Source organism: Polyodon spathula, chromosome 3 (genome assembly GCF_017654505.1).
Source record: "Polyodon spathula isolate WHYD16114869_AA chromosome 3, ASM1765450v1, whole genome shotgun sequence".
NCBI lineage: Eukaryota > Metazoa > Chordata > Actinopteri > Acipenseriformes > Polyodontidae > Polyodon > Polyodon spathula.
The window spans coordinates 59,213,155-59,238,664 of NC_054536.1; the positions used below are offsets into that span (position 1 = coordinate 59,213,155).

A 25,510-nucleotide genomic window follows, 5' to 3' on the forward strand; every position below is an offset into this window, starting at 1 on the left:
AGTATAAACCTCAATATTTCACAAAGTATATCGTTTATAATTGCATTATGACACACTACTACACATTCTGACAGAAAGTGGACTCAACCTACTTTAGGAAGCATTTCAAAAAAGTTGGTAAAAGTACATTTGTTTCCCTGCAGATAAAACTCTGGTATGACAAGGTTGGTCACCAGCTAATTGTCACAATACTGGGAGCAAAAGACCTTCTTTCAAGGGAAGATGGGAGACCAAGAAACCCTTATGTTAAGATTTACTTCCTCCCAGACAGAAGGTAAGAATAGAAGCATCAAACAAGAGCAAAAAAAAAAAATCAGAAATCACAGTGCATTCAATGAGCATATAGCTTCAAATTACATTTTAATTTCAGATTGTCTTACAGCATGCAAATAAACTCAAGACCTGCCCCTGAACCTTGACACAGAATATAACAGAAATGTAACAAACCACAGTTTCTGGGTTTTGCAATAAGAACCACCCAGAATGATAATATATAAACATGCAATTGGAATCTATTTACTCTTTAATAATTTATCTTTAATAAAAATAATAATTCTGAACACTTTCAAATGAAGACAGCAGAACCTACTATTATTGGTTCTTGCAAATTAAAAGGAGTTTTGGTTACACTTGTTTTATATAGTTTAAGGTACTTTGTTAAGACTTATCATAACATAGGAATTATATTTTATGTTCAACTGGTTTGTTCCTAATTGTATGTTGCCCAGTAATAGCCATTAGTTAGACGGACTGTATCTGTTTGTGGGAAATGTAGAATTCCACAAGGTGATCCTAGTTGTTTCCTTGAAAGATTTCTGTGACTTGTGTTGGTTTTTACTTTAAGGTACTCAATATTTTATATCTTGATGGTAAATAAAAACAGTGTGAATTATTGTTCCTCCAGTGATAAGAGCAAAAGAAGAACAAAAACAGTAAAGAAAACATTAGAGCCCAAATGGAACCAAACATTTATGTATTCCCCGGTCCATCGGCGGGAATTCCGGGAGCGCATGTTGGAGATCACACTTTGGGACCAGGCACGGGTTCGAGAAGAAGAAAGTGAATTTTTAGGAGAGGTAAGCAATTTCTTTTTTCCATCTGTGCATTACCATACTGTTCACAAATACAGTATATATGTGGGTGTTTACACATGTAGACTTAAAACCTGTTAACAAAAGCGTAATATTCTTTTTTTTTTAAATGTTAGCCCACGCAGCCAGTGGTTTAACAGTCATTAAGACTGCGGTACAGAGCTCCTAAATGCCGCTCACCTGTTTGTCCTTGGGTCTTGGTGTTATAAGTTTAAACCTGAGTTCTTTTGTTTTCCTTGTAGATTCTTATAGAACTAGAGACAGCGTTGCTGGATGATGAGCCTCACTGGTACAAACTGCAGACGCACGACGTGTCCTCCATGCCCCTTCCACACCCCTCACCGTACCTGCCACGCAGACAGCTGCATGGGGAGAGTCCCACACGGCGATTGCAAAGTAGGGTGTCATTTCTTACAGCTGGTAGTGACTGCTGAATAATCTTGTATTATAATTATGGTACATTACTGCAGTTTAGTTGGGAAAAGTGTATTCTATCTTATACGCAGCTTTTTAAAATGTGTTTTACTGTAGCTGGTTAAGGGAGACAGATTGATGAAGTTAGTTACCTTTTTAACGTATAGTCTCTCCAGTGTTTGATAATAACTATATTACTGTATTGTCTGTATAAATCAGTTACATGCTATATAGAATCTATAGGAGATCACAGAATTAATCCAGTGCAATACCTACTCTCTAACCTCTAACCACTATTTTTGGACTATATCACAGGCAGGTTATTTTTTGTTCAAGATGGTATAAAATACATTTTGAGCAATAATTCAGACCCTAATGTATTTAAATACTGAAAAGCCCATAATATGTTTCTTCTGATAAACAGTGCCCAGTTTCCCTTGTATTACCAATAGCAGGTTTATCATCATTATATATTGCACATATTTAAGAATGCTGTGAATGAAAGGAGTGGGACAAAAAAAAAAAAATGATTACCATCCTTTAGCAGAACGGGGAGACACATGCTGCATTAATATACAGCTATAGCCAAACGTTTTGCATCACCTAGAAAAAAACCTATAAAACATTATCGCAAAATTCTACCAGAAGCCATAATAGTAGTGCAGTATTTCATGTTAGATTTTGCAATGTCACATTTTTCAATTTTTGTCAAGTATATGGAAAACTACACAGTGGTATGTAATTCAATATGTTAAGGTAGCATTATTCCGCAGGTTTCATTCGACTATGAAGCAAAATTAGTTCATTCTATAGGGTGATGCAAAACTTTTGGCCATAGCTGTAGACCATATCATTTGCACAAATATCCAGAGTTTATATCCTGTTGCTTGCATGTTCTTCAGATAACAAACTTCTATGACCAGCCATGCCTGTCTTTTCATTAAAAAAAAAAAAAGGTTTGTATTCCAAACGTAGGAATACAAGTATTTGAACCAATTACTTTTGTCATGTAGTGGATCTGATAACCAACTTCTCTTCATGTTTTTTATGTCTGTGTTTTGTTTCCTTCATTGTGATACTTTTCCAGATAAAGGTCCATATTCATACAACTCAGGTAAAGGTTCTGCATGCCCAAGATGACGTATAAAATCCCAAAGTTTGCTGAGTAGTTGGTTTGCCCTTTTGCTTTTATCCTTATGCTGAACTCTGAAAAGTGTGGCTCGCATATTTCCTCCCCATTAGTTAACACAGCTTATCCCCTGATCCTGAACCGCTTAACTGCTATCCTCTTCTTATTGTTGCTTAAATCTGTGCTTTTCTTTTGCTAAGCACAAACAAAAAACTAAAACAAAACAACTTTAAGCAGTAATCACAGTTATAAAGCAGATGTCTAACAATTGTCACTAGAAGTAGGTTTTGACACTGTTAAATAGCTCTCTCTGCAGGGCTTCGACATATTATTGCATCCTATTTTTAGTAGCAAAGTATCATGTCATATTTGTGGTAATCACAGTTAAGACATCTTGGAAGAAATAGGACTAATTCTGAAATCCTATGAAGAATTTTGGAACCTGCCCTAGAGAAGCCTTTGCCACAGTTTGCCACATCAACCCAATAACTGCTACAGGACTCCTTTTTCCATGTATATAAATATCTCAAAGTATAATCTAAATAGGCCAATACCTTGAGATGCTCCAATTCAGTTTAGGTTATCTATTATCTATCTATCTATCTATCTATCTATCTATCTATCTATCTATCTATCTATATATATATATATATATATATATATATATATATATATATATATATATATATATATATATATATAAAACAGACAACAAACCTTTCAATCTACTTCATAGACAGGCTGTGTTTCAAAGCCTCCCTGCTTGTATTTTGAGTAGCTGCTGTGTGTCCCAAAAGTGTTTAAAACAATCCCTAGTCAATGTTTGAAAGGCTGCGAATGAAGTGAGAGACAGCTTTGTTTGCCTTCCATGAAAGGAGGCATTGAGCTGAAAGTTGAGCTCTTAAGGATCCTGTAACAATAATCACAGTCAGACAAAAAGAAAAAAAAAAAACAAGTAGTACTGTATAAGGAGTTCTGCAGACATAGTTACATTTTGGATTCAGATATGGCTTTCAGGTCACAGTGGGTATAATATGACACAGTGTAACTTTAATGGGATGTGTTAAATCATCTCCATTTCATTATACAGTGGTTTGCAGAGGCATTCACCCCCTACCAATAATGTCATATTTTGTTGAATTACAAATAATTTATGCAGTTTTTTAAATGTTTTTATTCAAAACTGTAGTGGTTAAACTAAACACTGGTATATGAGGAGGAGGTTAAATGTCAGCAAATCTTGTACAAATGTACAAAATGAAATGTACTGGTTGCATAAGTATTCAGCCCCTTAAGTCAGTACTTGGTAGAAGCACTTTTTGAAGCAATTACTGCTATAAGTCTTTTTGGATAAGTTTCTACCAGCTTTGTACTGTAGGATGGTGAAATTTTTGCCCATTCTTCACGGGGAAATTGCTCCAGTTCTGACAAGTTTGTTGGGGGTTGTCAATGGACTGCAATCTCGCCATAAATGTTCAATTAGATTCAAGTCAGGACTTTGACTGGGCCACTCAAGAACATTGATTGTCTTCTTATTCAACCACTCCAGTATGGCTTTGGCTATGGCTTTGGTAATTGTCCTGCTGAAATGTGAATTTCCTCCCCAGTTTCAGTCTTGGCTGACTCAAACAGGTTTTCCTCAAGGACTCGCCTGTACTTTGCACCATCCATTCTCCCCTCTATCCTGACAAGCTTCCCAGTCTCTGCTGAAGAGAATGATCCCCATAACATGATGCTGCCACCACAATGCTTGACAGTTGGGATGGTGTTGACTGGGTGATGTGCAGTGTTGGGCTTGTGCCAGACATAACGCTTGGAATTTAGACAGAAAAGTTCAATTTTTGTCTCGTCTGACCACAAAACCTTTTTGCACATGTTTGCAGTATCATCTACATGCTTTTTCACAAACTCCATATGTGCTTTAAGATAAGGCTTTTTGAGTAGTGGCTTCTTTTTTGCCACCCGTCCATACATCCAGCTTTGTGTAGGGACCGGCTTATTGCTGATGTGTGAACACTGACTTCCATCTCAGACAAAGAACTCTGCAGATCTCTCAAGGTCATTGTTGGTTTCAGAGTGACATCCCGAACCAGTTTCCTGCTTGCCCGGCTGCTCAGTTTGGGAGGGCGACCTGATCTGGGTAGTGTCTGTGTAGCGTCAGAGGGGGGTCATTATATCATTCTGTGCATGAAAGTAACAGAATTGGAATATGTAGATGGGATCTTGAACCATTCTCTGCGTCTTCTTGGTGTGGTCACAAACTCCCCCACTGACAAAGAATGCTTTTCGAAAGAGTCATATACTAACTGCTGGACAAGTGTGTTATCTTTACCTATCACTGAATGAGTCATTTCGGCGCCAGTAGTATCTTGCAGAAGGCAACTTCCAGACAATTCTGGGTGCCTTGCCATCTAAGACGAAAACCAGACCTTGTTGTAAATCCAGCCGACAGGGGACAAAATAATGGACCAATGGAGAACGGACCTTGGAGTTCTGAGGAACGAAATGGAAGCTAAACTGCTCTGAAGAAAGTTGCAGAACCATGAGGAAGGCAAGGAAGGCAAGGAAGAAACAATGTTCTGGATAATGGCTAAAATCACCTTCTGAGGAAGGGCCCTGCCTACGAGAGACTTGGATCAGTAAACGGGATACTGCATTAATCGGAAAGCGGGTCTTTGTTTCCACGTATCTGCACGAAACAAACTGAAGCAAAGCCATCATTTATGTTTTTGGAAGATTCCGAGAGAATCGCCATAAGAACACTTATACAAACCATATAATTTTTCATTTGCAACACATTAGCTGAACTGAGTTACGTCTGATCAACTGAACTATTCCCAGTTGGAAAACTGCAAACAACAAAGATAATGTTGCAAGCCTTGGCGATCAACAAGCTGATCTCCATTTGAAAAGAACTATTTGTTTATTGCAAGCCTAGCAATGCAATGCGTGCAGCAAAGTACCGTCTACACTGGAACTGCGGATCCGGAGAGCTGCAGTATTCATCGACACAGATTGACTTCTGTATATGGAAATCGATAAGTATTCAACATGTCCAATATTAAATACCTTATCACTCGAAAAAGTAACTGAAGCAAATGCTATCAAGTTAAGTGGAAACTGTTCTAGGAATAGAATATAACTTCCTGTTTGGAGTGTGTAAGAAATGTATTGTGTTTGTTTGAAATGTGCAACTCAAAAGGAGTTGCCTCGTAACTGCAGAGAATTTCATCATTGCCCCATTTCTGAGTTAATTTAAATATATAATCAACTAAGGTTGCTAACATATTATTAGTTTGATATATCTTGTCTAAACTAAATTAACACAGTAAAACTAATTTACTAAATTAGGTACTAGAATATTGGATTCCTTTCTGAATGGTAAGTTGAATTAATTCTCATGCATATTGACATGATCGATTACAACGAGAAACGGATATTGAAAATACTAATGCAAAGTAGACACTTTGTGTGATGAGACATAATCAATAACAGTATATTAACCATGTATGCTAATGATGTTATGGTCATTGTAATCGTTTGACTGTGGATTCAATGAACTGCATGTTACTATTCACGCATATCTCTAACCAATAGCCTTCCCTTTCTGTACTATTAGATTAGTTGTGTACCCCTTTTCATTAAGTAAACAATTGTTTTATATTTCTGACCCATTGTGTGGATGTCAATTGTTGTCAAGGGAATCTGAGTTCTACATGATATCACCAAACTATTATGGTATATCTCAGTTATTAACATTTGGAAGTTCTTAAACAGGGCGCCTAGAAACTAATTTATATATAAATAAATTGCACACCAAAGTCACTACATCTGATGGTATGATGCATCTTCCACTTCTTAGTGATGAACTTCACTGTGCTGAGAAGGATAATCAGCGCCTTTGAAATTTTCTTGTACCCTTGTTTTGAAAGCTCCTTGGCCTTCATGGTTGCTTTGTTGGATCACTTTGTGAGTTTCAGCTTGAAAGTCTTTATATACATGAGGGAAATTATCTACAAGTTAAACCACTTCGAGTACACACAGGCTGAAACCATTTCACTCATTTTGTGACCTTTCAAACAACTAATTTGCACCCGAGCTGATTTAGGGCTGCAGTAGCAAAGGGGTTGAATATTTATGCAACTGAGATTAATCTGTTTTTCTTCTCTGTAAATCTTATTTATATTCTATATACATTTTTTAACTTTATCAACATGGAGTAGTCTGTGTAGATTCTACATGTAAAGTCTAATTTGAAAGCGTTGTGGAGTGCGCTCAAGTGCCAACAAAATGTAAAAACTGCAGGGGGGTGAATACTTCTACAAACCACTGTGTGTGTGTGTGTGTGTGTGTGTGTGAATATATATATATATATATATATATATATATATATATATATATATATATATATATATATATATATATATACACATACACACATTTTTTAATGTCCTTTTATCCTAGTCTGCTTCTAAAATTTGAATTTTAGAGATTAGGTAGTTTAGAAAATGACCACTAGGAGATCTGCCTCCTCTAAAACTGTGAGTTTTACAGCACCAGTTATTTGCCAACTGTTGCCATAGTTATATGACAGTTATATACCCCTAGTGATCATTTCTAAAATCACCTGCCTAAAAGAAGCAGACCCCATTGTTGTTAGTAGGCCTGGTAAATCATGACATAAGCAGAAACAGCAATAAAGCATAATAATAAATAAATCAGTAATAATAATAATAATAATAATAATAATAATAATAATAATAATAATAATAATAATAATAATAGGATACTAAACAGCTAAGAAATTAAATATTTTGTGTGGACTACTGATGTTGTTGAGTATTAAAGAACCATATACACCTCCCCTCACATACATAAAAACTTACAAATATCACTCATCTATCTACCAGCCCATACAGTGACTTTTTTATGTTTCAGTAGCACCAAATATAAAAGACTGGTGGAGATTTAAAAAACATTTACAGATTTTTGTCTGAATAACCGCACCCCACCCCACCCAAAAACAAAAAGTGTATATATATATATATATAATTATATATATATATATATATATATATATATATATATATATATATATTATCATATTTGGGGGATGTATGTATTACGAAAATGAGACTCTGAGACTGGCACTCATCTTTTAGAATCTGGTCCTGTACTGTTGTCATTCCTCTTTTTTTTTATATTTATCTGCTGCTGAAACCCTCTCCTTACACTGTGTGGTGTGTGCTGCTGTTTATAGTGCACATAGACTTACATGTTTTTGGTTTGGAGTCATTTTTGTCTGGAGAGATTTTGTGAATCTAAAGCCATTGTAAGAAGTGATAGCCTCGGCGAGATTAATTTACCTTCACTGACCTCAGAAGGGAGTCACATGCCTGTAACATGAGCCTTGGGATAATCATGGGCGAGCTGAGGCCAGTTCATCACCATACTGTAGGTTGGCTAGATTCAGAGATGTAACGGAGCAATCCCGACTCGCACCCAATCACTGAAAGCTCTTCTGTCTCTTTTCATTTTGCTTCAGGATCCCAGCGAATCAGTGACAGTGAAATATCTGACTATGACTGCGATGATGGAATTGGAGTTGTGTCAGGTAATGAAAAAGGACAGACAAAATGGCCCCAGCCTTACAAGTTAAATCCATTTCAGATATATAGTAGAAGGGATCTTCTGAAGACAACGGTTTAATATATATATATATATATATATATATATATATATATATATATAATATATATATATATATAATATATATTTAATAAAATCATTTGTGGTATGACACCCTTACTCAGGGAGAAAGACTGAATAATATAAAATATGTTTCAGTCTAAAAAAAATAATTAAGATGGGGTGAATTGTTTATGAACAATATGGGTATATGTGTGAAAACTATACAAACCTGTGCCTAGGAAAAAAACATAAAAATAAGATTAAAAGTAAAATAGTCATATTGCAATTTTTAAAAGTCATTTTACGTGACTGGACCTTACTCCCCAGGTGGGATATCCCTCATGAAGGAGTTTGATATTTACACATTCTTTTCTAAGGCTGAAATGTCCTAAGAAGGTAATTGAAAATTACCTCTTCAATAAAAAAAAGTACATTCTGGTCCCCCGTGTGTGGAAATAACCCTTGCTTTTATTATGTTATTGATTTTGACATGTTTACAAAATATGGTTCAAAACTTCTGAAGCACTACAGAGAGTTGAGCAACAATGATTTGAATCTTAAAGAATGATAGATTTGATTATCTTAAAAAAAATAGGAATTATTGAAGCATTCTAACAGTGTAATATGTAAGTGGTTTTCAGAGTGTTGCAACAGGTTAATAGAAACACTTGTTTGAGAGCCTTTTTGAAGCCTCAGCGGCTTACACTTTTAAATTTTAAAAAGTCACCAGACTGTGATGACTGAAATAGAAAATGATATAAAAAGTGAATCTAACCAACAAAAAATAATAATTTAACTCATACCAAGTTGCTCGTTAAAGATAGACAGGGGAATGTCCACTTTCATGGCTGTCATGAGATGAAAGGGGTAACACAGGTAATGCAGAATGCATGGTTGCAAATTAACATTTCAATTAAAAAGAAAAATATGGAAAATGCTGACATTATTAATATAATCTGCCTTATCTCACTTTTATTGTTATTTTTCTACTCAACTAAGCATGTTTATTATACACTGAAGCAGACTGCATGGTTAGTTATATATCTTAATACCAGCATCCATGAACCTGAATGAATGTTTTTTTTTTTTTTTTTTTTTTTACCATTTCTGATTGAAAATAATGGTTTTTCTCATGTTCATTGGCATGACAGTGCTTTAAGGAACAAGGCACACAAATCTGAACAACGTGCTCAGATCCTGAATGCCACATTTTTATTATGTTTCATTTTGTGCAATATTTTAGCAGTTTATGTAAAGAGGGACACAATGTTTATTGGGAATATTTTCCAGGATAGTCTTTCTTCATTGCAAGCGACAATTTCCAAGTAGAGCATTTAATAAGGTGATGTCGGCAGGCTTTTAATTCTTCATTCAGGTTTTATAAAATAAAAATGTAAAAAAAAAAACTCTTGGCCAAAAAAAAATTGAAAAAGCAACGTATATCAAGTAGGTCTTTGATGACTAAAAACTGGGATTAATCTCATTAAAAAGAAAAGGTTTTAACATTTTAAATTCAGCTTATGCCTCTTTAAAAGGTCAGACTTTGTTTTAAATTGTCATCTGGCCTTTGCGAGTTGAAGAGTACTGTAATATTATTAATAATTATCTTATTTTTACTGTGTTTCACCAGGTGTTGAATTGCTGACTTTCTAAAAGTGAATTGGAATGTTTTTTTTTTTTTGTTGTTGTTTTTTTTTTTTTTTTTAACAAATATAAATGTCTTAGTTTGCAATGATGCAGTAATTTAGTAGTTTGAGCTGCTGAATTGGGGTAAGGACTTCTTTTGAGCCAAGCCCAAGAACGTAAGAGCATAAAAAAATTTACGAACAAAAGGAGGCCATTCAGTTCTTAGTAGGGGATTGATCCCTAAACTTTGACCAAAGTCTGTCTCCACTTAATTTACCAACTGCATCCTCTGAGACAGACTTTTAATCTAAAGGTTTTTCATTGAATTTATTAGTTTCTTTTAGTATTTCTGAAATTGGCTCTGGGATAATTTTGCAAAATCATGAAACAATTATTTAGGCTTCAATCATCCCCCCAATCCTGTTTTAATAAGTATAACTTTCAGTTTGTGGTTGCCTTCACAGATTACAGACACAATGGCAGAGACATCCAGAGCTCAACATTATCAGTTCCCGAGCAGGTGATGTCATCCAATCACTGTTCACGCTCTGGGTCACCCAAACGAAGGGACAGTATGGGCAGGACACGGGCACGGTCCCCAAGTGTCCCTCCTCTGCAGAGGTAAATTCTACTGGGAAGTATGTGTTGGGGGGCTGGTGCAGAGCATGTTTTCTAGGGACAAAGAAATTAATGAAAGAATGCACATGTCCCTCGTGTAATTAGCCATTCAAGCCTACTCTGGAGTATGGACTTCACCGCATCGTTGTTGGTGTTGGCTGGGCCATGTTGGGTTTATGAGACAAAAGTTTTTTTTTGCTTAAGCTAATCCGTGCAATATATATATATTGAGATCCATTTTGGTGGCTCTCCATGGTCTCTGAGATCCACCCAAACAAGTGAACACGAGTTAAACTTGTAAAACTCTTCTAATCAATTGAGGATTATCTAGCTTTAAGTCAGTGCTGACCAATACATTAAGGTAGCAATGAAAAAGATCAAACAAAAGGTGGAATGCACACATATCAGCATTTCATTTTCAGTAAGCACTCATCATCAAAGGATGAAAAATACTTAAATAAAAAATCAGCTACGTCAAAAAATCTGGTATATAAATTATAGGGCTTTAATATTAAGTGTGTAGATCAGTGGTGGCCAATTCACCAAGTATTGAGATCCATTTTGGTGGCTCTCCATGGTCTCTGAGATCCACAAACAAGTGAACACGAGTTAAAGTAAAACTCTTCTAATCAATTGAGGTTATCTAGCTTTAAGTCAGTGCTGACCAATACATTAAGGTAGCAATGAAAAAGAAAACCTAATGCACACATATCAGCATTTCATTTTCATCAGCACTCATCATCAAAGGATGAAAAATACTTAAGTTTTTTTTGATCTGAGGAAAAGAAAGTTCTAAAAGCTGCTGTGTGTTTTGTGACATTTTTGTCCAATAGAAATCACCCCATAAAAGTAACAATGAACATTTCAATGTGTTAAAATTAAAGAAACATGTTAGTCAAGCGGACAAATGCTTGCAAAAACTAAAAAAAGCGCAATTGCCTAAAGTTTAGTGTGAACTTTTGCAAGCTTTGGTTTTGACCGTTTTTCTAGCTCAAGTTCAAAAGATATTTCAGCACATCAAAGCTGAGCCTTGAGAATTTGATAAGAAAGCTTTCTGTTGTTTTTCGACTGGAGGTCGGTCAGTGTTAAAAAGTAGTCTGGAAGCCAGAGTACAGTTATTAGCGCCATCTACTGTTTGGAATTAATGTCGTTTGTCTTTGTATGTATTCATTGTCAGGAATATATATATATTTTTTTAAATATGCGATCAACCCTGTTAAAACTATGCTATCCTTATGTATTGATGCTTGTTCAGATTTGCCCCAAGACCCACGAAAAATCTCTCGAAATCCACGTATTGGCCACCACTGGTGTAGATCATTAAAAGTGTCCAGTGTCTTGCTTTGTGTACAATCCTGGAACCAACTGGTGATCTGCAAATGAAATATCCCACACTTTCTACCTGCCCATCCCCCACACCCCACACCCCCTTCCGATTAGAGTAACCAATGCTCCTAACGAATGCTCCTATACCTAAACCAAATGTAAGTTTATAATCTTGAGTATAATATGTGGCAGTGTGATGTTTAATATACTAACAGTTCATTTTTGCATGTTCTTTCACTTTTTCCAGAGACGACCTAAGCATAGAAGGGGAAAATGTCTAATTTTCTGTTGTCTTTGAAGCATGAGAATTTCAATTCTACAGTTATTAGAAAGGGCAAAGGGCAATTTAGCAAAAACCAAGAGCTGTTACGCTTGACATTTCCATGAGTATAATTAGTATTTAAAAAACAGCCATGCTGTAACTTCCGTGGTGGCTGTCCTGTAGTATAATATGTGACCAAAACAGTGTCTTTCTGTTCCAAAGCCGGAGCTTGGACCAACCATCTCGAGGTTCCCACTCGTCTCCGTCGCAGTACAACACAGTGAGCCGAATGGAGAAGCATCGCACGGACGACCCCTACTCCCCAGACAGGTAGACAGAGCATGTAGCAATGTCTTCGTTCATATGTAGCTGTGTGCTATGAGAGTGTAACTAGAATCAAAGCACCCTGCTTTGAAACTTATTGTTTTCATTCATGCTGAGACAGGAACATTTTTACCTCTTGTCTTCTAAATTTACTTTAACATTTGCATTTTGTGCTTCAATCTCTTAAATACTTTTAAGATCTTTAGTTCAGGCAAACATTTGAATGCAATACAAAATGATGACTGGGTATGTTAATCTTTTTTTTTAATATTATGATTATTATTCTTATAATAAATGTTGTTTTTTTAAAGACCTCTATAAATCTATTATGTTAGAATTAATTAAAATGAATCACTTTACAAAGCCATTCAGTGGGACTTAATTTGCATCAATAATAAGTGATACTTTATTCCAGTACAGTGTCAGGAATTGGATTACTTTATCGGATATATGGTGTTGCCTGTTTCTCTCTTTAAGTATATACAATTAATGCTAGAAATGCTGCATGTTATTTTGTAGTGTATCTATTGAGGACAAGCAGATCTCCCTGCAATACAATTTGGTCCATGTTCAGGTTTCTGATAATTTTTTAGCCATTTTATAAATAATACATATTATGTATTTCCCCCCTTATATTATTGAATGATAGACAATGTCCTGAACAAATGCTAGCTTTTGCCATAAATATGGCTGACAAGGATATGAGATGGACTACAGCCAGAATCTTTTAGTGAATGAATAGAAGGTCTAGTTGTCATGGAATAGATGTTTATGACTGGTTTAATCTTTCTTGTACCTTTCCAAGTGTGTCAAACCCTACCACTTGAAAATGAATCACCAATTGGTTGTGTTCTTCTTTCTATCAACATGCAATTAACTTTATCATATTCCACCTGGGCAAGGTATCTATGAACAGGATATTGAGTAGCTGCAAAAAGACATGTGTGACATGCTCTATGAAGAACTTGATCACACTGTTAGAGATGTGAGGCAAAAGTGTGCCCTTAGATCCTTAACTATTAAACTATGCTTTCCTTATTATGATTACACAGAAATGCAGTGCATAATTTTATCAGTAGCAATTTAAAATGGCCAACTATATGTTGCAATTCTAAACTTGGCAGTATTTTTACAATCAAGTTTAGAATTAAAAAAAAAAAAAAAAAGTAATTACTAGAGGCCCATGTTTTTTGCAAATATGAAATAGCACGAAATAAAACAAAATGCAACATATAAAACGAAATAAAACAAAATCCAAATCTAAAATGAAATACAATGAAAAGTCATTCTAAAGCAAATATAGAATGACATTTTTAAATTAGGAGGTTTTTGCAAAAAATACTTCAAATAAAGACTTGCAATCTTAGTTGTCAAGGCTCAATCATTACCATAGACAGGGTCAGAAGGGAAATGGAAGCTCTGACTAGCACTTGCGCATATGTATAATTTGGAGCGAGTCCTTTGGGAATTGAAATTGTGAACGAAGAGAAGAGGCGTTTGTTTCTAAAATGCCTAAACCGTGCATAACAATTAAACAACGCTGCAACGCTGAGGGGATCTATGCAGCTGACTATGACAAAATAATGATATGGAGATTTTGCAATTGTCGGCTGGATATTTCTTTTGGGGCTTTTTGTACCAGAGCCCTTTTTCAGTGCAATTCAATTTTCAATACAATTCCTATCATTGGTTTTTTTCTTTCTTTTTTTTTTTTTTTTAATGGATAATTTGCAGTATGTGCAATTATTATGACAGCCCCACAACAGTAGGACAGTATATATATATATATATATATATATATATATATATATATATATATATATATATATATATATATATATAATTTTTTTTTTTGTATTTTTATAGAGGGCATGGGCAGTATTTATTAACTTCTTGTATTTTTGTAGAGGGCATGGGCATGGGCAGTGTTTACTCTAAATAGGCATTAATTAAAAAGAATGTGGGATTGTGTGTTACAATGAGAGATTGTAACACTAATGAGAGATTTATGGCTAATGAGAGATTATGGTAATTAAGTCATTTTTCTATGCAAGGTCTGTTTATGTCAAAAAGCGGATAATGGTTAATAAAAAATATGTATGTAGTTAAAACATGATGTATACTATACTATTATACATCTATTTGAGTTGTTTTATTAATGTGTATCTGTAATAAAACTAAATAAAAAGAAATTTGTGCAAAATAAAACAAAAAGTTATTTTCATGGGGCTCTAGTAATTAACCTAATTGAATTAAAGTGTCCCATATTTATAAATAAAAAAAGTCTTATATTTACTCATCATAAAAACAAGGACATCAGTGACATCAGAAGCAAGAAGCTGCTTTAAAGAGGGTAACAAACGAGGGGACGGACCAGGCAGATTCAAAACATTGAACCATCCGATAATCATTCTGCTTTACTCCGGCATTTTCACTTTTTGCTTTTCTGTCTAGTGCTTCTGACTTTAATCTTTCTTCATTCAACTCCATACATTTGTCTTTTTTTTTTTTTTTTTTTTTTTCTTTTTTTGCATGGCTGCAGCCAGTATCTCACTCTACCTCGGTCCAGACACAGTCAGCCCATTGAGCATCATCACAAGGAACCCAGGTATACTGTTACCTGAGTGTGAATTGGTGTGAGAGTGCATGTGTGTCCTTTCCTGTTTCAAACTCTTTAACACTGATACCCATCGGGGGATTTTCAAAGGCAGTTTCAAGGCTTATGTTGATACAAATAATGGTACTGACATCTTCCAACATGGTATTGTAACATTGCCTAAAATATCTGGTTGGGAAGCAAGGGAGATCACATTCAGCCATTATGTGATCTGTCTATTCAAACATTATTTGTGTTAATGCCATTATCAGCATAAATCATTGCAAATATGCTCTAATTATCTGAGGAAGTATATACAGTATTTCAAATGCAATACTATTCTAGTAATGCTTTTGGAAACAACTGTATTATAAGTGATTGTTTGTTCACTGCTGGCTAGACAGAAAACTCTTTATTGTTTTGGATTGCAGCCTGGCTATAAGTCTAAGCTGATGATTTATGTAGAACTGGATGTGTTGTGTCAGAAGACTCTCTGAAAGAGATGTTCAGTTCCTAAATTGTACCGTAGTGAGATCCATTTGTAGTTCTCTCATTTAGTTGACATGCAACAATCTAAGTAGAAGAAGTGAACAGAAGAAATAAAAGAATGAACATTTGTAACCGGATCATTGTGTTAATTGCTGAGCAATTTGAAGATTTGAAAGTTCACAGGACATTGGAAGATGGGCAAGAGATCTAGGTTCATGGTAGTGGATCAGTGAAGCTTGGCTGGATTTTTAAAACTGGAATCTGTGATTTGGTGAAATGTATATGAAAGACACAACAAATGTGCATGCTGAAAATCTGCTTATATGACAAATGACTACTTCATGGAAATTTCAAGTTGAAGTATTGTTTGTTTGGGTGTTTCCATAATTATTTCCTGCACTAGTGTATATACTTAAATTTCTACTCTAACAGGTTTCACAAGAGCTCTAACAATAAAGTCTGTGGAGTAGTAACTGATTTACATTTGTGTTCCTTACATCTAACAAAAGTTATATCATTAGAAAACAACTCATTGGTGTTATTGCTGTACCTAACGAACCCACATTTGCAACATTACAATGGTATCTTCTTAATCATTTACTATAGCAGCACTTTGTATAATATGATAGAAATAATAAAAGATTTAAATAAATACATTAAGTATAAGTGTGTCTAAACAGGAGTAAACTAAATTTTATGTTATTAAACCAAAGCTAAAGCATAGAGAACGTATGTTCATTGTAGTTTATTTAGTCATCTGTTCATTTAATATTTTCTTTGGTGTTGTGTTGTGTATTCATGTTAGATCTAAAAATAAACAAACAATATAAAAAACTGAAACAAAAATACCAATGCTAGCATGACCTATGATTCTGGATGCTCAGATCTGCAGCTTACTGCTTCTTTCTGCTGCAGGTTTTTTTTATAGACACGTATCTTAGTAAAATACAACTTTGTTCTGTTTGCTCTGTGAAAAGTAGTACAGCAGCAAAACGCTAACCATTCTTCCCCTTCTTTGTTTTGTGTATGTGTATATATACAGTATATATGATATATACATACAATTCTTTGGGTGCCATTGTAGCTAGGTGTAGTGCTTTTAGAAGTGGATCTCGTTATGCAGTAGCGCGCTGTGCGTTTCTTCAATTTGTTGTCTTTCCCAGTCTGATGCTGATTTCTATTGACCTTTTCTGACATCTTTTGGCAGCAACGACCATATCATGTACCCCATCTATTGTGAAGATGTAGTCAGGTTACTACGTTCCCAAAAGATGTGCCGTACATATTCTGAGGGTGCTTACAATGATCTTGAGAGGTATAAATGCTAAGACCTATTTTTTGTTTGTGTGTTTTTTTTTTTTTTTTTTTTTTAATAGTTCCATACATATACCACATACCATGTTTGAAAACTATGCCAGATCTGCACAGGTCTAAAACAGGTGGTATTGGAATTTTTACGGACATCGGTAAAATTTAGTCCCGCGCAAAATGTCCATTTCTTTTTATCCCAGCTAATTTTCTCAGAGGTCCTCTGTTTTTTTATTTTTTTATTATTATTATCTTTTTTTTTACAGGACATTGGGATTTTCTGTAAAATTTCTAACTCAGACGACCTGTCTTTTTAGTCACGTAAGAATCGACAATAAACCATAGATAATATTAAAATTGGTACAATCTGCCCTGAGATTTTCCAGTTCAGTAAGATGCTACATTTGTGCATAATCAAATCGGAGACAGGCAAAAATACAAAACATAATTGGCGACTCTTAAAAAATTGATGTTTTATTAACGTTGCATTTGAAGATATGTATGGAAATACATGTCACGCAACGGACAAAATGTTATTCTATTCTTTGGAAAAGAAGGTACAACAAAATGAGTTATTTACACCGGGTTCATGGTTTACAAGTCATGCTGGCCACGACATCGCATTTCATTTTGTATTTTCCGATTTTCGTTGATGAAAACGAATCTACATCTGGGAGGTTACTAGACATCCTCTTCTTTTGACAGACTCTGAGGACACATGTTTTTTAGTCCCCTGCAAATCATGCTTTAGGTCTCCATTTGGATACTGATAATTTACATTACTATTTATAATAACTAATGGCTCTGTCATTTTGTTTAATACCAGTTACAGTCCTCTCAAGCTCATGGGCAGTAAGGTGATTTTAGAAATGGCCAGTAGTGGTGTGAAACTGCATTCTACCCCCTCTTCAACTGCAGCATCTGCGAGGTAGTAGAAAATTCCTATTCAGAATCGCAAGTGCACACCCCTACTGGTTGTTGTGACTGAAACCATTGGCTAAATATTAAAGGCTAGATTTCATTGTTTTTTCCACCTCATAAAACATCATTACTTAACAGTGACACCTACTCCAAAGGCAAGAGCAGAACAGAGCAGCTGTGAGTTCATTGATGGCTGGTGTCAGGTCAAGTGTATTACACAGCGTTTTACTGGCTTACTGCATTATGCTTTTAGCAAACTATTCCACCATGCTAGCCTGGGTATGGAATTTTTCATTTTTAACATGGTTGTGGTTTATGTTGGTTTTAATACAGCACTGTACTTTCCGGTGGAACTGTTTAGTATTTCACAGTATTTCACACTAATAAGGAAATAAACAAAATAAATACACATACAGGCATGTTATTATTTATTCAAATTGTTTTATCAGGACACTCTCGGTGACAGTACTGCATCTGGGAAGGCAAGCTCAAGCATAAACAAATACATGAATAAATAATTTACATTAGCACGCTTCAAATGATCTGAAGAGCATTCATTTTCAGCACACACTTGGGCAGTATCCCTTAAGAACCACAGTGGAAGTTGTGACAATGTGGAGCAGCACATGTGCCAACAGTATTAGCTAAATTCGCAAAGCAATTTATTCCAAATCCAAATTTTCATCTGAAAAAAAGACCATTACAATAAAACCAATAAGAAACAACTTAAGAGTACTTGCAAGTTGCTAAGTTAACAGCCTTAGTTGTCTATATTTGGTAAGGTAACTTCACTGGGTATCTTTCTCTACAATTTTGAGATGGTTTGGAGTAAATAGCTTTAAGAATTCAGCCCAGTATGTCTTCTTTATGTTTGGCATTCTTTCCAGTGTATCAATTAGAGAGTAACATAGACTGAAAGGGCTGCACCGCTCACTTGATATCAGCTGTTCTGTGCAGATTTTATTTAATAAGCTACACTAGGAAAACAGATGCCAGCAATGGATTTAGGTTGTCTGCTTGTAGTTTCTCATGCCTGGTGTGAAGTTTATCAGACCATATGACACCTAGTCAGTTACTTGATTTTTTCACTTAGAGAACTGCTACTAACTCATTAATGTAGTACTACTAATAATACTGTAAAAGCAGTACAAACTATAATAATAATAATAATAATAATAATAATAATAATAATAATAATAATAATAATAATAATAATCCCTGTGTGAATCTGAATCTCTGCGGCAAAAGATTGTACAAACTGCTGTCTGTTTTATTTTGCATTGCATTCAGGAGGATTAGGCAGAAAAGGAGAGTGCCTAATCTGTATGATGACTCTTCCAATTCCCATGAAAGGTATATTTGCTTATATAACATTGATAGACATCTGCAGTAGCGCTAGATGATACTTGAGCTTACAGATATAACTTTACAAATACTGCTTTGTCAGTCGCTCTATAATCTTTTAACAAAAAGATAATGATAGACAGTGCTATATTTAACTATATAAATACAATGTATTATTTTAAGTCTCTTTGTAACTGTATTTCATATACATGACTGAATGCCAGTATATAATACTGTACTGTTTCAAGATGTTCTGTAATAAAGGGATAATGCATTTATACAATTCACCCTGCTGGTAATTTGTATCTTTCTCAGCATTCCTCTATAGACTTATTTGCCCTAGACCCAATTCTGTGGTATATGTTTTACATGAATAAATAGAGACAGAGAGGAAGCCCCCAAACTTTTCAAATCCGCTTTTCTGCTATAAGTACACATTTGTATTTGTTCATAAAGGGTTTATTCATTTTAATATTTAATTAACCAGCAATAACAGTTCACGTTTATTTTATTTTTCTTTTCTTTTAAAGATGGTACAATGGCCCTAGTTCAAGGCCAAATCATGTAGTGAATGGTACATCTGAGGAATTCAGGTAAGGTGTCAGATGACTGTAGTGTAGGCTAGATGCTTGTGTTAGAGGCCCTTGCATCCAAACTGTGAGCTGAGAGGTTTGGATGCTTTTTGCAAAGGGCTGTTTTGTTTGTCGTGTGCCGTGCTTGGATTTGCTTTTATAACTTTTATAGTGTTTTTTATTTTACTGAAGCAAGATTCCTTTGACTTCCATGTTTACAGGATGTTTGAGGTTACGTTACTCTGACTTTATCGATGACACAAAACCGAACTGAAACCGAATACTATATTTAAACAAAAATACTTGTTTCAACACCCAAGCATGCAAATTTGGTTTGCATGCTAAAATAAATGTTCTGTAGATAATATCCAAATAGAAAATAAAAAAAAAAAACATACTATGAATCATAAAATAGGCATACATTCTTTCAAGCACATGTTACAATTAACCAGAGAGGTTTTACATGATATGCAGAACAACATTTTAAATGCACTAAAAGTTATTTGCAAATCATTTAGGTTAAACAGTGAAGTGCAGTTTCTGGAAATGGTAATGACCTATTTGTATAATTTTTTTTTAGTTTAAAATGTTGCAGAATAGATTTAGAGTAATTACATATACATATTTCCATAGTGCACATAATGTACATACAAGGTGTAAGCAAGTAAAGGGTAGGACTGGAGCATGATTTTAATACAGTATTTCTATATTTTCAGTCAATTTCCTTTTCTTCAAAACTAACTGCACATATTTATTTTAGGTTTGACAATCTCTACATTCAGTTTTGTTCAGTCCAAATTATTATGTTGTTTATATTGTTACGAAATATTGTCTGTTTCGAAAGATATTATTACACCTCAAGTCAATATTTGACTCAATTATAGTATTATGGTTTCAACCTCAATAACATTACAATCCAAAACCTGACTGCCTAGTTGAAAATGCATGGTTGGAAACAATTATTCTGTGGACTAGACTGATCTGCTGCTTCCTTGATTCATATCCTGTATAGTTTGCTGTAAGATTGTCTTAACGAGTTATGTGACTAAACAGTAAAGCTCATTTATCTAGCAGAAAAGTGTGTCCAAGGATAGAAATCCAGCAGCCTTCCACAGACACTGACAGGTATTAATGACAAGTAGCTGCTGTAGTTCGAAGTAATAGTAGTCATTAGATACATTTTGCCTTGTTGGTAATGTGCTGTATGTAGGCAGAGTATTTTTAGCAGCACACTTGTGCAGTGTTACTTAAAGCAACTGTACATCTCTTTTTTTTATCCTATTGTAAGTCATGCTAACGATATCTAATTCCATTGACATGTTGAAGGGGAAAAAAGAAAACTATGGCGGCGTTTACATGCACAAGTCATGACAGTTTTCCTCACAACCTGTTTGCCATACTTTTTAGGAAATGTGTTGCTATGGAGTTCTGATTTAGGAAAATTTGACAGCTTTATTTAAATGCCCGTGTCTGCTTACTAAGTAGGAAAAGAATGACTGAATAGCGTGAGATCTTCATGTGTTGTCATAAAGATAAAAACATTTAACAAGAGAAATTAATTCACGTGTTGCTGTGCACATTATGAATTACGCCGCGCATTACTTGTTTGTCTGGTTAACTTCCTAACACACACATGCTCCAACACACACACACACACACACTTATATAAAATGTAATTTCTACAAGTTTTACTACTTAGGATTTATATTTTTATGTGTGCGTGTGTTTGTTGAACATCTTAAAGTTACATTTCATTAACAACAGAACTGCCTTTTACAACATTTTAATTTTAATAAAACCTACAATATTCAGTTTTTTTTGTCTTTTTTTTAATATATACAAGCCTGTTGTTATCGCTACTACAACTGGCAGCCATCAATTCCTTCGTTTTGTACAAGTTAGGAGAGATTTCATCTTGAAGCTAGCCCCAGCGCTTCAGCAGAAACATTTCGATCAGAAAGCTGCAGGCTGCAGCAGCACAACCTGTGCTGTGAGTGACACTCATGCAAAATAAACCACATGTTACTTTGGTTTTAGAATAAAAACTACTTTTGTTTTTACAGTTTTGTATGTGCATATACCTGTTTACACAGTAGTTTCTTTTGAAATGTTTATTTTATTATAGTTTTTCATTTTTTAATATTTAATATGCTTAATATTGTGGTAAGTTAGAAAATAAAAGCTTTTATGTTTAATTGTTCATTTAAATATGGCGTTTTGGCTGTGCAGATGTTTGATATGATGTGCTTGAATAAAACTTTTGAGTATCTGATAGTTTGTCTTTCATTTTAATATTGATGGTGTTTAAAATGTACCGGTGGTTGTAGATATGAGTATAATCGCGACGGTTCTAGTGTTGAAGTTGTCCATAAATGTACAGTGTGTGTGTGTGTGTTTGGAGTGTCTATGTTTTGTATAGCCTTTCTGCTGGAGATGATGTGATATTAAGTCAGAAAAACGGGATCTTGACTGCTGAAACCTTGTGAGCCACAAGCACGATTCCTGCTCCAGTTTACATGGGTTTTTACTGCTATTTTTATCGCGAGAAAGCGATTGACCCTGCCCTTAAAGTCGTGCTGCCAAAAGGACATAATTTTGCCGTTTCATGTTGTATTCGCGTGACAATTGCGCAATTTACAAGCAAAAACTGAAAAGCAGATCTCTTCCACTTTTATGGTCATGACAATTCTGCTTCCACGTTTACATGAGAGTTTATTTTAGAGAGAGAATTTAGTTGTCCAAATGCAAACGACCTCATTAATAATAAAATAATGGGAGGGTTTATTTAAATATGACCAAACACTTTGAAAAGAGATGCTGCACGATAAAGGATATTGTTCAAATAATGCATAGGGGTTTACATGAGGCTTTACTTGCTAGGCAAAGATAAAGAGAAGGTTACCCCCCATCTGTTTAGAATGCAAAGGGCTTGCAGTTAAAATGGTACATGCTGCCAAGAAGAAGAAAATAATAATATAGATTTCCATGTTTTACAATTGCAGCATATTTTAGTTTAGAAAAGTAAATGATGGCTGGCACAATTAATGGGGTTGGTATTTCATGGGACGTCTGGGAGGATGAGGATTCCAGCAAATGGTCCGATGCCACTGCCACTGGCCGGTCACCCATTAACCGGTGCATTTCCTCCCTTAACCAAAATGGGGACCTCAAGCTTCATCTATGGCACCGGTAATACTGGTGAAAATTGTGGCATTTGTTTGGCGAGGTTGATCCAGTTCATCCATAACCCCCAGGTCCACAATAATTTGAAGGAGGGAATGAGTTTCCTCATCCGTCCAGCGGACCTGGTGTTGCGTGCTGTCAGAAGGGATGGAAGCTTGAAACATCCTGCGGGGAAAAAAATACATTATTCATAGTATTATTATGATAATAATGCTGGTAATAATTATCTAGTAGTTCTCATGCATCGTTCATAATACACTGAAATAAATATAAATGTTATAAACTGCTGACATCATTGTATTGGTATAAAGCAACATCTCTATATACAATTTATATATAATTTAGCGACCCTCACCAGGAGAAGTGGATTGATAATAATGGATGGATGGATATTTAACTGATTTGGATTGGGATAAGGAAAATCGTACGCTACAGAGGAGGACAACAGGGTGGAAAGAACGTTCCCAGAGAAGAGCGTTCTTTTATGTAGGGGAAGTGAAGGAGGTATCGTGGTATTTCACGAAAGTCTATTGTGAAGTATTTTGCACGACTTTCGAGTTTGTTGCTATGGGACTAATTAGGCCAATTAGCGCGCACTTTACCTTGCTTTACAAAAGTGTAATGACACTCAAGTCACACACTTTTTTTGCTGTGCACTTTTGGAACGAGCACAATCATGCGTCATTTCTGCGTGACACGTCATGAATGCACTATAGTAGCCCAATTAGAACTTGCATGTAAACCCTGTCATGACTGTAGAGTCGATTTACAAGTGCATGTAAACCAAGCCTATGTTTAATTTAGTCAAAAGGGACATGCAGTTGTTTTATGATTGTTTAGGGTATGCAAACATCTGCAAGTTTGGCTTTTCATACACTTTAATTAGAATGTATGTACAAACCAAATCCCAGAATTAAGTTAAAGAATCAGTTAAAATTAATACACTTAAAATCTGAATACATCAGTGGTCAGATAGATTTGTATCATTTCATTAACTGTGTTTGCTCACCCATACACAATGGTGTGGTGAAAATATTACAATTGTCCATTGAGCGTAAGTGATTATTGTAAATGCTACAAAAGTAATAAACACAAGATCATGTGTGGTTGTTCTGTATGTAAGGCTTTTATGTATTGCATATAACTAATAATGTTGCAGTGTGAGAAATTAGTCAGTCTATATCAACTGTAATATTTAAAAACCATTGACAAATGGGAGGTATAATAGATGTTTCATTTACCAGTCCCAATTTTGCCAGGTCGTTTTTTAAGCAGACCACAGTTAGCCCTAATTATTCCTTTAAATGTACGTTTTGCACCATTTGTTTGGAAATGTTACAAAACTAACAACGAAAAATTCTGAATGTTTGTATCATTGAAGCCCACATAAGTAGTATCTTGCTAGTTATTGTAACATTATTGGTGATTTTTTGTTAGACAGAGTAATAGGTAGTAAAAGCTTTGATAAGTAGGTGTGAATAGATACTATCAGGCATTTGGCTTTCTGTAATGGCGGTAGTGATATCAGTGTGCTTTTTAATTCCTGCAAATAAAGGAGTGAGACAGTGGATGTTGTGACAGACATAGCTTCTCATTCTGAAGCCGAATCCCATGATGCTGAAGAAGATATGAGGTAATATCTCTCTTAGATTCAAGAGTAAATTAGTATTCTTCCCACATCTATAGTTATCTTAGATTTGTGTGGATAAACATTCCCCTACACAAACTACATCACTACAAGCCAGTTACACACTTTATATTGTTTGACACATTTCCATCCCTCCACCTCCCCCGTATCAGCTTTGTAGTTGGCCCTTGGTCTCCCTTCTCTCTCAAGGGGCCCTCTGAATCAAATACATTAAATTAAATTAAATACATTGTGTTGTGGGGGATTGTCCTGAACTACTGAAATTAGATTAGATTCTACCCTTAGGGTTGTTTTATTTAATTCCCTAGTGGACTGTGTATTTTATTAAGCAAAGAATGAACTTGTTTTTGTATGTACTGGTAACTTTCAATGTTGGGTAAAAAAAAAAAGAAAAAAAATTAATTGCCAGTTGTTTGTGTTCCCAGCTATTGGATTTATTGTCAGTTAATCATTGGTCACACTGTTATCAGAACCATCATGTGTATTTATGGTAACAGAGCAATGATCAAATGGCACTGCTGCACTGCTTTTCACAGAGGAGGTTGTAAAGACATCTGTTCCCATAACATTAATCTTTTTTCCTATTTCTGTCTTTGAACCACCAAATGTCATCATAGTAATAAAGAGCTGATAGAACCATGACTAAAAAGGTTAAATACCAAACTTTTGCATAAAACTAAAACAATTCTTACCCCACATTGAAGATGGTGAAAATGAAGGGGCTTAGACTTTTATGACTTTGATGGTGTCTTTGTGACACCCACTAACAAAAGAGAAGTTTGAGATAGAAGGATTTCAAAAACCATCTCATTGCGTAGCCCTGTATGTCATCATAATACTACACACCATAGTAATAACACTATGTAACACAATTTTTGTTCCTGGGTAGTAAGTGTTATTTCCTAATTGCTTATGCCTCAAAAGTATAGAAAATGGCTATTATTCCCCACAAACTTTGCTTTTGTGAC

At 35.0% G+C, this 25,510-nt stretch overlaps 1 protein-coding gene across 13 annotated transcripts in view; it reads left to right on the plus strand.

Annotated features, from left to right (window-relative positions):
- Positions 1–25,510, plus strand: part of rims2a (regulating synaptic membrane exocytosis 2a) — a 275,234-nt gene that overhangs the window by 162,561 nt on the left and 87,163 nt on the right. For 3 of the 13 annotated variants that reach the window (XM_041245609.1, XM_041245611.1, XM_041245614.1), the window contains 10 exons: positions 144–274; positions 905–1,076; positions 1,334–1,487; positions 8,180–8,248; positions 10,416–10,572; positions 12,380–12,487; positions 15,024–15,089; positions 16,774–16,881; positions 19,086–19,148; positions 19,670–19,732. In XM_041245609.1, the coding sequence (XP_041101543.1) occupies positions 144–274; positions 905–1,076; positions 1,334–1,487; positions 8,180–8,248; positions 10,416–10,572; positions 12,380–12,487; positions 15,024–15,089; positions 16,774–16,881; positions 19,086–19,148; positions 19,670–19,732 (1,091 nt within the window). Of the gene's footprint in view, positions 1–143; positions 275–883; positions 1,077–1,333; positions 1,488–2,592; positions 2,620–8,179; positions 8,249–10,415; positions 10,573–12,379; positions 12,488–15,023; positions 15,090–16,773; positions 16,882–19,085; positions 19,149–19,669; positions 19,733–25,510 lie in introns of all 13 variants that reach the window. The other 10 variants (XM_041245602.1, XM_041245604.1, XM_041245605.1 and 7 more) reach the window with 5 other exon arrangements.